This window comes from Coffea arabica, chromosome 1c (genome assembly GCF_036785885.1).
Source record: "Coffea arabica cultivar ET-39 chromosome 1c, Coffea Arabica ET-39 HiFi, whole genome shotgun sequence".
NCBI lineage: Eukaryota > Viridiplantae > Streptophyta > Magnoliopsida > Gentianales > Rubiaceae > Coffea > Coffea arabica.
The window spans coordinates 1,874,353-1,887,594 of NC_092310.1; the positions used below are offsets into that span (position 1 = coordinate 1,874,353).

Below are 13,242 nucleotides of genomic sequence, written 5' to 3' on the forward strand. Positions count from 1 at the left end.
GAAAACAAGTTTTGCGTTAAGTGGGGGATTTGTAAACCAATTCAGAGTAAACGAATGATGTTGAGGGAAAAATTCTAATATATCAGTTGCAATATCAGAGCAAGAATTTTTATCGGATCAACTAATGGTTAGTTTTTGACTAATGAAAATATTCTATATAAGACTGTGAAATCAATTAAATTCATATACAACCCACGTGAGGTTTTGAACTCCTTGCTTGTTTAATTAATTTCATATGCTAACGACGTATAATTAATCATGTCATCGAAATTGCTTATCCTTATTTGAAACATTATTTGAGTACTCCTTGTTTTGTTTGCTTTATGCAGAGGATTATGCTAGCGAGTTTGTTTGGATAGAATATTATTTGAAATAATTACTGTAGCACTGTTTATAATATGATATATAAAATAAAAAATAATTAAATATATAAAAAATATGAGTTAGAAAATGTATACATGATACAAGCAAAATATTATTTAAAATAATTGGGTACCTAGAGACCCCCCGGAGTTCTCCATTTCCGTGCTAGCTATGTATTTTCCTTTTTTGTCCAGTTCAAAATAGCTAGAAATTTACAGTGGATGCTTTTGTTTGCTCTTTAACCACCGGTAAAAGTGCTGCAGCAGTACATCTTTGGCAAACTTGGATGCCATTAATTGCCATGGAGAAGTTTGCTTGGTAATTTCACTTGGCCTTTATTGATCAATGCTTAGCTGGGTATTTCATCTTTTTCTGATTGAAAGCTGGCTGGGGCCTTTGGCTGTGGAAAATATCTCAATGGTTTGTCGGCGTTGTGGTTTGACCCAAATTGGTCCCCCCCCCATCAAAAACCACCGCTCCCAACCCCAACAAACACCAAAAAAAAAAAAAGGTTCAACGATCAAATTGTAAAAGAGAAAAGGAAATAACATCCATAGCTGGTGACTTTGCAACATTAATTATCTCTGTCATTAGTCCTTGGGAAATAGACTAAAAACGTTATTTTGTAGGGGAAAAGCAGAAAAAATTACCGCTGGTTCACTTAACAAAAACATGGAGTGGAGTTAGTAATCAGGTTTGGCATGTGGTGATTGAGTGCTTTCTTAGCATTTATGCTTGTGAAATTGCCAATATAGTCACTCACAGTTCCACTAGTTTTCTAGCACTTAAAAACTTCGGACATTTTGTGTCAAAATGTCTTGTTTATGTACAATATACCAAATTTAAGTGGTGAAAGTTTGAAGAGTTTCTTTATTATTATTTTTTTTTAGTACAATATATAATCAACTGGAGTTAGAAGTGAAATCGGCCTTTAACTCACACTATAATTATAAACTTTGACTGAATTTGGATGTTTTGGGAAGAGGTAAATAAGCGTGTTCCTATGGATTTCAATTTTTACAATTGAATTATTTGACTATGATATGATCATAAGTTTAACATAAATGGAGTTGCAATAATAGAAGATTCTCGAAAGAAGACTTCAAAAGGTGGAAAATGAAAATGAGTGGAAATTGATGGGGAATTAACCGGTTATTTGGATACTAGAGTTTTAACTACTTTTGTATCCGATTCTTTTATAATTAGTTTTTCTTATAGTTTTTCTCATCCTAACAAATTTATCTTTTTAGATAAATTTGAATTATTTATTCTTATGGTTCTTCTCTCTTCTAACAATATGATAAATTTGTATAAATTTTTTATTGATATGGATTAACTTAGTGTTAAAAAACTTCAACTACTAACTGATAGATTTATCAATATAGCTAGAAATTGAATAGTTGTTGATGCATAAATAAATTGCTAAATTTTTTCTACTTAATTAAGTAGGAATATGTAACTAGGTTTATGGTTATTATAAACATTGTAATCATCTAAAAAATATCCATACACAAATGGGTAGAATATCTATTGATTTTTTATATGCATTATAATATTTGATGAATATTATTATATTATAATAAAAGTATCTAAAGAAGTTTTTAAAAATTAGTATGATAATTAAATATAATTATTACATTAATTTTATAAAATTAATATGAACGAACTTGTAAGATCATCATTAATTTTTTATTTAAATTATCCATGCTTGCACGAATTCATAATAAATTTTTAAAAAAAAATAAACCATGCCAAGGCACAGGCAAAATAATGCTAGTTCAGATTAATGTTGTACATGTATAGAGTCACAAAATCGGTTTGGTGCACTAGTAAACAGAAGGGGACATCCAAAGTATCAGGACAAGTTTGACATTAAAGTGGGAGATTTGTAGAGAGCAATTGAGCGTAAACAAATGAGGTTGAGGAAAAATTTATACCAATTGCAATACAATCATAAAGCCTGTGACACATTCGTTAAAATAAGAAATATTTATTAATTTGGGGCAGTCTAATAGCAAACCAAGGGAAAAAAATTTGTTTGTATTGACGGTAGGGTCGTGCAGTACGGTTTGAGTTTTGGAAATTGTGTATGCGGATGAAAAATTGGTTTTGGCTTATTTATTGATATTTTCCCCTACAACTACCCCACCATGATGGGCTTTTTTTAAAGCTAATTCTACGTGTTACAAACGCCTGAGACGTACAATGGAGGACCATTTTGCCTTAAAATGGAGGACCATGAAAGTGACGAGGCCAAACAATTAAACAAAGGGTTAATTACATTTACCTCCCCTGAAGTTTGACCATATTACCAATCAATCCCTGTAATTTGTCCAAATAACGATCTCACCCTTTGAATGATCAAACATTTAACAAAAACCCCCTTAATGCCGAAAATGCCCTTATTGAGGCCATGTTGCATTAAAAAAAGAACATATTTTAATTTTATTAACCTTGAAACAATCCAAAAAAATAGAAAAATTTTTTTGCTTATTATTTTATAAAAACCATATCTTTGCTTTCATAAATAGTTTTGAATCAATAATTATTTTAAATCTTAAAAATGAATATTAAAAATTAGATAAATTGACAGAAAAATAAAAAAGAAGCAATTATTTTAAATCCTCAAGTATGGTTCGAATTTGTGGTTCAAGGCATGTTGCGAACCCGCCGGTGGGCATGAAAGTTGCTGTGAAACTTGGATGCTATTCTATTAATTGCCATGGAAGTTGCTTGGGATTTTGACTTGGGACCATTCTTAATTCAATGCTTTAATGAGGCCTACACCTGTTTCCGATCTGATACGGCGTCCCTGCCCTGAACGGTACCCTCACCAAGAATTGATAAGAACAGTAGTGTGAACAATGTTCTATCTGCAAAGAAAGTTGCATATAGAAAGAAACTAGAGAAAAAGTAACGCCAAAAGCTTCCAAGGAATCCTGGAATTTACTGGGCCTTCGCCTGAGTCTTTCTATAATGCCGCTACCCTACATGCATTTGTCTTTTCTGAGTCTTTCTATAATGCTGTAATGATTTTCTCAGCCACCGTATTATTAGTAGATTTTCTCAGCTACGCTAGTCTTTCTATAATGCTATAGTAATTTTGTCAGCTACCATACATGCGTTTATCGTTTATTAGGTCTTCGCTGGACTCTATATAATGTAGTAGTAATTTTCTCTGCTCCATCCCACGTTGAAAGATTGTGGGGTAATTACCCTGGATTTAAGGTCCTCAGCCGCACTTTCAGTTACCAATTGGCTAGATGGTGTTGGTTTGTGGGCTCCACCTTAAATTATGTTTTGCATCAGAATTTCGATTACCTCTGAGTGTTTCTAATCTAACGTTTTTTGTGTAATTTCGACTTGTTGAAAAAAAAAAATACATGCATTTGTAATTTTCTTAGCTACTATACATGCATTTGTCTTTTCTTAGGTCTTTGGTAGATTCCTATTCGCTGGACCATACATGCATTTGCTAGAAATTGAACAAAATTTCTTGCTCAAAGAATTAAGGGCATGTTCCTAGATAGTTACACGTGAAGTAACTATAATTAAACATGTCACAAATGCGTAAGAGTTAAGAAAATAGTATGGTCTAAGGATAGCAGTCCAAAAATTGAAATTGCTTAAAATTGTGGAGGCAGAAGTGGCTGAACTAGCCTTAATCTTGATGATTGTAATTGCTTCTAGATATTGTACTGATTGATCCTATGCAACAAATGGTACTCGCGGGAGACATGATTTGGAGGATTTTTGCAGTTTCAAAATATCCTTTATTTCCAGTGCATTCAGTTCCAAAAGACAAAGAACAAAGCTCAATAAAATTTTCTCTATGGTCACAGACATTAGGATCTCTTTTTATTGTCAGCCAAAAGCAGAAGAAAAATAAAAATAAAAATTTTCAGAGAAACCTGGCTTTGGTCCTGGCCAAACTCTTTCAATGATAATTGCTTCAGGTGCAAAAGATTATAGCAATAATCATGTTCATAAGGACTAACTACACTTTACACCTCTAAATTTGCACTACTTTTTTTGTATTATACATTTTCATTTTGGATGCTTTGTGTTTTAAATTCTTAATTTTGGACACTTCGAATCTCACATTTTAAAACTGAGGAGGATAGGTGCTGGACTAAACCACAAACAAACTGGATTAAGGTAAGCACAGATGCTGCTCTGAATAGTAAGAGCAACAAGGCAAGCTGGGGCATTGTGGCTAGGAACTGGTACGGGAAGCTGATTGGTACCTGGGCAATCCCAACTACAAGCTGCTCAAGTGCTCAACAGGAGGAAGCAATGGCAATTAGAAGGTCAAAAATGGTGATTGCTAGGCAAATGGGATGGAGAAATGCAGTGTTTGAATCTGACTGTAAACAAGTGGTGGACAAGTTAAATACAAATGAAGAGGAGGCTAGCATTGCTACCATTCTATTGGACATTCGAAAACTAAAAGAGGATTTTGACGAATGTTGCTTTTCCTTCACAAAGAGGAGAAACAACTCTGTAAGTCATCACGTAGCAAAATTTGCTATTAGTCTGATTGATATAGCTCAATGGAAGTACGACTTCCCAATTTGGCTGCTGGAATTAGTCCAAGCAGATTCAGTCGAGCAGTTGCTCTAAGTGTGTACTTTATATGGGGTTAATAATATGTTATCATTTTGGAAAAAAAAAATCTCAAATTTTCAAGTTTATCCCATTTAAATCCTATCAGTGACAATGAGAACATAGAAACTAGAGAAAATATGAGGCCAAAAGGATCCAACAAATCCTGCAATTGACTCAAGTCTTTGCTAAATTCGTTTCATAATGCTGCAGTTATTTCCTATGCTACCAAACATGCATTTGGCTTTTCTCATTTAAATCCCAGCTGTCAAACATAATTTATCAAATCAGGTTTTGCAAATATAAACTAAAGGAAAGTCATGCACGAGCCTGGACTTCTCTACTAGAAGCTTATTACTACAAACAAAAAATTTGCATCTCCACATTAATACGAAAATTGTGAAGAAAGGACAAATTATTCCTTATTAAGGGTCTGTTTGGTTGGAAGTAAAATGTTTTCCTTGGGAAAATATTTTCCGTGGAAGTAATTTTCCATGAAAATCATTTCCCTTTCATCATTTTCAGGTGTTTGGTTAGTTTATTGAAAATATTTTTTTACTTCATTTTTCTGGTGTTTGTTTAACTTTTGAAATATTTTCACTTTTATCTCTATCTTTACTTTCTACACATTATAACTACATACTTCTTCCCATGTAAAATAAGAAAATTTATCTCATTATTTAACTTTAAAAAATGTTGGAGAAATGTATATATGAATAAAAAATATCTCCTTAAGCAATAAACAAATTGCTGGCCATTTAGTGTCAAATATCAATCACATGCAATGCTTATTGTGACATATATCTTGCACTCTCACTGCTAAAAGTTTCTCTAGAAAAGAATGTCTCTATTATACATAATTAATTACTAGCATAGGATGAGCATGATGAGGTTTTTTTTTTTATTTTGAATATACTAGGGGGAGGGTTGGGTTGGGTTGGGTGGTACGGGGGAGGGAGTGTAAGGAAGAGGTCTTGGGTTCGAATCCTCCTGTTTACACTAAAAAAAAAAAGAACATACTACAAGATGTTTTCAGTAAGTTTGGAACATACTACAGGCGGGATGCATGCATTTCGGAAAACAACTTCAGTAAGTTTGGAAGGGAAGTTGTTTTCCATAAGATGAGTGAAAATATTTTACATAGGAAAATGTTTTCAGTAACTTTTGTGCAACCAAACACGGGAAATTAGGAAAATATTTTCCTGAAAAACATTTTCACCCGAAACAAACGGACCCTAAAACTCAAATACTTGACTGTTTACTTCATTGCTTGATGCTTAAAACTAAACTGCATATGTGTGAACACACAAAAACATTTGTTTCTGATAGTTACAGCCTTAGCCAGGCCTTATCAACATCCCATTCAACCTGCCTTAGAAAATAGAAAGAAAATCACATTGGCTGAGCAATTAACAGGCACGAGAAATAGTGGCTCAATGGGGGAAGAAAAAACGAGGGCTATTCCTTTTTTTTTTTTTTTTTTTGGATTGCGTGATCAATTAACAGGAAACGACATAAGCAAAACAATTCTTCATGTTCAGGCACTTGATTTTCCTTTGTGAATAATGAACTGAAAAAAGAAACTTAAAAATACTGGTTCAATTGAATCTTAAAATTAATGCAAAACATGGACAAGAATGCTGTAGTGTCTAAAGTACAATCTCGATTTAGTACAATACCTCTGAAACTTGAATACATATAATGTTCCAGTTCCCCAATTTTAAAACCTCTCAAGCCTGGCCAGATTCTTCAATGCTCGATTCTCAATTAATGGCTTCATGTATTTTCCGTTATGAAAGTGACCAAGTCTCCATTCTGGAGCTCATTTCCAGTTGTCTCGGATTTGGTATCACTTGAAACTGGTTCTGTATCAGGGAATGGGAAACATATGGCCGTCAACAAAAACCAAAGGAAATTTGTAGCGCTCAGACCGGCAAGCACCCAATAATAGTAATTCAAGTGACTCTCATTCAAGTCATGCTGAAACCAACTCTTTTTCCCTCCTTTCTCGCTAATCTTGCCCACCAAATGAACTGATAAAACACTTCCCATGATTCCCAGACCGGATAATCCAGGATTGAGGTAGACAAGGTACTTTTTCATCGATGGGGGACTTTGATCATTCAAGAATGCTGCAACACTGTTCTCATAAAATGAGTCTAGCCCACCAAGAAGAAAGAATTGTGGAACAAGCAAAAAGACAGTCATGGGGATTTTCTCGTTAGGCTTGTCAATTAGACCATCACTTCTTATCACATGCATCCTGTGAGTTTCTACAATGGCCGCAAATATGCAACATAATGCTGAGCATATTGTAGCTAATGCAATTCCAGTTGCTGGTGCATACCTTCTTCCGACTGCCACTTTCATACGGTTGTATACCCTTCTAAAACCCATCTTCGCTGCTTCATATAGCAACAGAAGGGTTGAATCAGGAAACTTCAATTTCCCAACCTTGTAATTCAGGTGGCTTGCTTGCTCTACGAAGTATGTGTTTCCCACGGAAGTAACTACAGAACAAATTATGCAGGTGATCCAAACTGGAAGCATACAGATTATGACCCATCTTTCTTGACTTTGAGTCCTGATATCCCTGTCAGAGAACCTAAGCAAAGGAAGAGAACAGCAAAAAATTCCTATGGTCAGAAGTTTCATTATCTCTTACTTGAGAACAAAGAAATAGATCTGTATTTGATTTATGGAACACCCGACACTCTATTCCTTTTCAAGTGAAAGTTGAAAAGCAGGGAAGAAGGGCAAAAACTAAGACTATGATCAGGAAGAGGAAGATGAAAAAGGAAGGATGTGTGGGATGAACCCAAGTCTGCTGCCCTGGTATTCGCATGAACCCTGAATGAAAAGAAGTGTTGCTGCCAGCGTGAAAATTGCTGGAATTCCAAACCGAAGTTTCCATGGCTGTATGTATGGAAGTGCAATTAGTGCAATAACCGCGACAATGAGCACAAAGATAACGCCTGATAATCTTAGGCCCGATATGCTGCTTCCGTTTCTTTGGTTCTGTCTGTTAAAAAGCTCCAACATTGCTTCTACTGGTTGAAACTGAAGTTTTGATATATCCTCTTCAGGTTGAGGGCTTTGTTGCCTGTTGCTTGTTTTATCAACAACTTGCCCCCTTTCAAGCTGATCCAATGCAAATGCAGCTAATGAAACAATGTGCCCACTCACTCCAACAGCTGTCAACGCCAGACCTGTGTAAAAGATAGCCTTCTGTGTGTGACCAATGCAATTAGGCTGGTAATTAGCACAGGTGTGCGTTAACTTGTGCAGTGCTGGTGGCGTAGACATTGACAGAAAACCCAAGCCCTGCTCATAATTTTGGATAATCAGTTCAAGAAAGTCCAGTAAAACTGGAAGCTATACTCCTATCAAGTTAGGCCGTGAAATTGATGACTAAATAGAAGGAGGGGAGGAAGAACTGTGAATGAATTTGCCAACAGGAGAACTTACAGAGGAAAAGGCTATACTTGAGAGAAGCAGTATCCAGTAGTTATCCACTCCAAAGTCCCCAAATAAGAAAAGAATAAAAGGGAACAATTTAGTTAGGCCAGTGTATACATTCATTATTCCTGCAGCATGAGTAAACCCAACTTTCCAAACATCTGTTAAGTACTTCTGCATTATCCACGTCACGTAAGTCGCCAACAAATCAGCCCATATTAGAACTGTTAAGACAAAAAAAAAAAGGAGTTAGCATTAAGTAGACAAGAATGATTGTTCAAGCAGAGGAAGTTAAAGAATGACAAGGCCTTTGATGACTCTGAGATGAATTAAAAGTACCCATTATTCTGACGAATGCCATTGATTTTTCGAACTTCTCGTTGAAATCCTGAGTGTGAGAAAAATACTATCAGAGCAAGGGAAATTAAGCTGACGATTAGAGCAGTTTCAGAACCATATGGTGGCCATAGCAAGCTGAAAGAAACCAGAGTTAATAGTTTGGATTGAGGTTTTTCTTTAATTACCTCCAACTGCTATGTGTGCTGCTGGTCTGCGAGGGAAAAAGAGAGACGGAGAAACTTCTGTGCAATAAATCGTCATTAGAAAATTGGTTTAATTTCTTTTAAACAGATTCCTTGTTTTGTGTGAAAGTAACTAGATTTCTAATTGATTTTAGTTACTTAAAGTAGTAGTTAAGGAATTTCCTATGTGTATGAGTTTAGGAAAAGGAGTTATTTCCTATTCTAAATCAGTGTAGGAATTAGCATTGATTTCCTATTGTTATTTGGATTTTGTCCAAATAATGTTCCTTATAAATAGGTGGGTTAGCATACTACATACAAGGGCACACAAGGGGCGACATGTAGCCTTATACATGGGTGGTGGAAGAGGGTTCTTGAGAGATGAGAGATGATATGTAAGGATTGGATTTGGGTTCAAGTTGTATTCTTGTATAGAGTTTTTCTCTCATAATAAAGAACGAATTTCTCTTCGTGGATTAATTTTAATGGTGGAGTCGAATTATGTTAAATATTACGTGTCGTTTATCTTTCATACTTATGGCTTTTTATCATTAAATTGTTGTATACTTGATATTCCAATAGTTGTTTGTTCCGCACTTGAATCGTAACAAGTGGTATCAGAGCTTGATTGTGAGACTGGGTTGTACAAGCACTTGAATCCCAACAAACTGAATGGTTGGATCAAGAGTTTGGTTGTTCAACGTTGGATCTTGGTTAACTATTGAGATCAAGTAGATTGGTGGTTGTTACCAATTGAACAATTTAATGAGTGGTATTCTTATTTCAAGAGTTTGGTAAGAAACATTGAAAGTGAAAAATGGAAAGTCGAAAAGCATGGAGATACTTGACAGTGAATCTATGCAGATGATTTAAGAGTCAAGGAAAAGATGGAGTCCAATGTCGATTTTTGAACATAAATCGTTGGGTTGATATCTGCTTCGGAAGCTGTCTGTCCTTCAACTGTATATCTATTAGTCTCCACTAGGGGTAAGCAAACGATACAAATTCGGTAATTCGGTTAGTTGAATTCGGTTATTTGACTTATAGAAATCTAAACCACTTTCAATTTCGAATTGGTTATAACTAAATTCATTTCGCAACCGATTTCGAATTCGAAAATGGTAATGAATTCGGTCCAACCGAATTCATTTATTAAAAAAAAAAAATTTTGATGAAATAACTCTGTTATGGTCCTGAAGGAAGTGATTGTGTAATTTTTAATTTACAAATTGGGGCTCCTAAATTATAATACATTCATTATGCTCCTCAATGATTTAAAAATTATTACTGATTTGATCCCCAAATTTATTCATAATTTAACACATTACTTATGTTCTAATCATTTTGTGGTTTAATTGGCATTTATTTGATCACTTATACCTAGAATCCTTAGTCTATGATTTAAGGAACATATAAAAAGTGATTAATTTAAGCTAGAATAAACCTTAGACTATACAATGATTAGTGATAATTTATGAATTTATAATTTGCAATGATTAATAATAAGTAATATTAGTTACAAACTTACAAATTACAATGATTAGTGATAAGTTATATTAGTTACAAACTTATAATTTATTTCAAATCAAAATAAAACTTATTTACTTACATATGTTATTGTGAAAGTCAATACACTAATACATTGATTTACAATTCATATGCATTCACTTATATTGCTTAGTTGTCTTGTCTATACTTAAAATCTTAAGATTAGTGAATAGAGAATATGAATTTTTATGTTAAATATATAATGTAAATTTAGAGCATACTAATACTTGCAAGTTACAGGTTACGCATTCAAATATTCAATAATTCAAACATGAATGATGTATCAAATTACCAATATCTAAATTCTAATTACTAATTATGTTTATTGTTTAATATTTAGTATTATACATATATGTATTAATTATTATCTAATTCTAGTCGTGTTAGTCATGTATAAAATAATAAGTATTATAGTTATGGTATATTGTTATGTATTACTATATATTTGTATTATTATAGTCATATAACAATTAACAAATACTAAAATATATTGTACATTATTATATATTATTATTATTATTATAAGTACATGATAATACCATGTACTAACTATTATTAATAGCATTTACCTATCGAATATAATATTTTTTTTTAGGGGTGTCCCGCAGGGAGTGGACCCCGCAGACTATTCCCCACCCTCAACAACTTGCTGGCAGCAAGGTTCGAACTAAGGACCTAAGCCTCCATCTTCAGTAACCTCAACCACCAGACTAAGCCCCTAAGGGCACCTATATAATATAATAATATATTAGTAGTATATACTAATACTAAATAGCATTTATCTATATATTATATAATTTTATAAACTAATTTGGTATTCGAATGCGGTAATGCATTTCATTTTACCAAATTTGAATGCGAAATCGGTTATTACCAAATTTATAATCTCATTATCTATTTCATACCATATTAGAATTCGGTAAATTCGGTACGTACTCAATTTGTACCAAATTACCAAATACCCGATTTCAAATTACCAACTTGAATTTGAATTCGATTATGAATTCGGTATGTATCGAATTTGCTCACCCCTAGTCTCTACTGTCTTATTGCAGCTTTGCTCATGACTATCTTGACTCTGTGGCCTCATCTACAGCTGCACCTCCGCACCTTCTTTCCTTCAAAGCCCATCCTTCTATTGTTACAAATGAGACAACATCGTAGCTTTGGATAATTTTATATGTGCTCACAGTTCACAAATTTGATACATTGAAATCTGAGACCACCAACTGTGTGGCTCCAAATATGAACTTTTATTGGGCTGGTCCAGTTTGCTTAGTAAACAGAAAGTTCGCCTCTCGCGATTTACAATCCATCTATTTGTCTATTATCAGTTAGAAAAAATGACTTGTCTCGTCCTTTATATTTTGGTGAAAAATTAATTTTATTATTTACTTTTAATATATAGTAAATTAGTCCATCATATTTTAAAGTGAACCAAGTTAGTCTCAAAATAACCTGATATAGTCATATGGATCTTACACTTAATCAACATAAAAAGAAAATAAATTTAAAATTATAACATAAATTACAATCCATTTTCTCTAAAAAAATTAAAATTTTTTAAGAAAATGACATTAAGCTAACGTAGAAAGGAAAAAATTAAAATTCATATCATAAAAGAAACCCCCAAGTTACAAAGTTTTATAACTAAAAAATTTTTAACTTTCTTATAGAGAATGGTTTGTTTTAGATGTTATAATTTTTAATTTTTCTCTTTTTTAGAGAGAATAGTTTGTTTTAGTTGTTATAATTTTAATTTCTTAAGAGATAATTGTTTATTTTTGATGTTACAATTTTTAATTTTTCTCTTTTTATGTTGACTTAATAAAATTTCCTAAAGAAGTTTTAATATTTAATTTTTTAAAAGAAAAGGGTTCTTTTGTTATAATTTTAAATTTATTTCATTTTTTATATTGACTTAATCACATGTGCATATCAAGTATAGTTAGATTTGGAAGAAATTAAAGTGACTGTTTCAATTTCGCCCCTAAAATCTATATCAAGTTGTCATTTTGGGACTAACTTGCTTCATTTTTAAATATGAGAAACTAATTTGATTCGTTTTAAAAGTGGAGGACAAAAAACATTTTTTCCAAGATGTGATGATTGAAATTGATCAGACCATCATATTGACTTGGAAGAAAATAAGATTCGGTAAAAGAAGGCAAAAGGTTAATTGATGATTGAAGTTCACTATATTATTGACTGAGGAGGGGAAAAAAGAAAAGAAAAAGTGGTTACGGAAATGAAGACAAAGCTGACAATGGTGTAGACAATATGTGTTTCCTTTTTTACCCACAAATAAAGAGCAAGATTATACCACTCTCTCCACCCAAAAAAAAGAAAAGAAAAGAGAAACCACATACGCAAACACTCAATTTTATTTTATTTTTACAGTCCTAATGAAACTTTTAATAACTGCCAATAGCTTACTATCTTCGAAAAAGCTTAGTATCTTCTGAAAAAAAGGAAAAAAAAAACTCTCATTATAGGCCTAATAAAACCCTCCAATACTTGCCATTGCTTCTTTTTTTTTTTTTTTTTTTTTTGTGTTAAAGGTTTTCTTCCCACTACAGCAAGTGGTTCTTGGATGAACCCAAATTTTGTAGGAGGCAAAAGGCTTGGGCCAAGATAGGACTCGTATAAGGACTTAATGGGCAACACTTCTGTAGGTGATTGGAGTAATGGCTAATAGAATGACAATCGCCAACCAATCATAGCTGTGTGAAAAATGCCCTTTCCC

General features: G+C 33.2%; 2 protein-coding genes across 2 annotated transcripts; one reads left to right on the forward strand and one right to left on the reverse strand.

The window, feature by feature from the left end:
• Nucleotides 1–3,137: 3,137 nt before the first annotated feature.
• LOC140038262 (uncharacterized) lies at nucleotides 3,138–4,986 on the forward strand. The gene is made up of 2 exons (XM_072083381.1): nucleotides 3,138–3,187; nucleotides 4,488–4,986. Exons 1-2 carry the CDS (start codon nucleotides 3,138–3,140, stop codon nucleotides 4,984–4,986), a joined length of 549 nt encoding a protein of 182 aa, XP_071939482.1.
• A 1,758-nt stretch (nucleotides 4,987–6,744) lies between these two features.
• Nucleotides 6,745–7,623, reverse strand: LOC140038263 (protein NRT1/ PTR FAMILY 5.5-like). Its single transcript, XM_072083388.1, has one exon. It carries the CDS (start codon nucleotides 7,621–7,623, stop codon nucleotides 6,745–6,747), a length of 879 nt encoding a protein of 292 aa, XP_071939489.1.
• Nucleotides 7,624–13,242: the final 5,619 nt, after the last annotated feature.

Coding starts and splice junctions, on each gene's coding strand:
- LOC140038262 (XM_072083381.1), top strand. CDS start 3,138: ATGAGGCCTACACCTGTTTCCGATCTGATACGGCGTCCCTGCCCTGAA. Junction 3,188..4,487: donor CGGCGTCCCTGCCCTGAACG/GTACCCTCACCA, acceptor TGAGGAGGATAG/GTGCTGGACTAAACCACAAA.
- LOC140038263 (XM_072083388.1), bottom strand. CDS start 7,623: ATGAAACTTCTGACCATAGGAATTTTTTGCTGTTCTCTTCCTTTGCTT.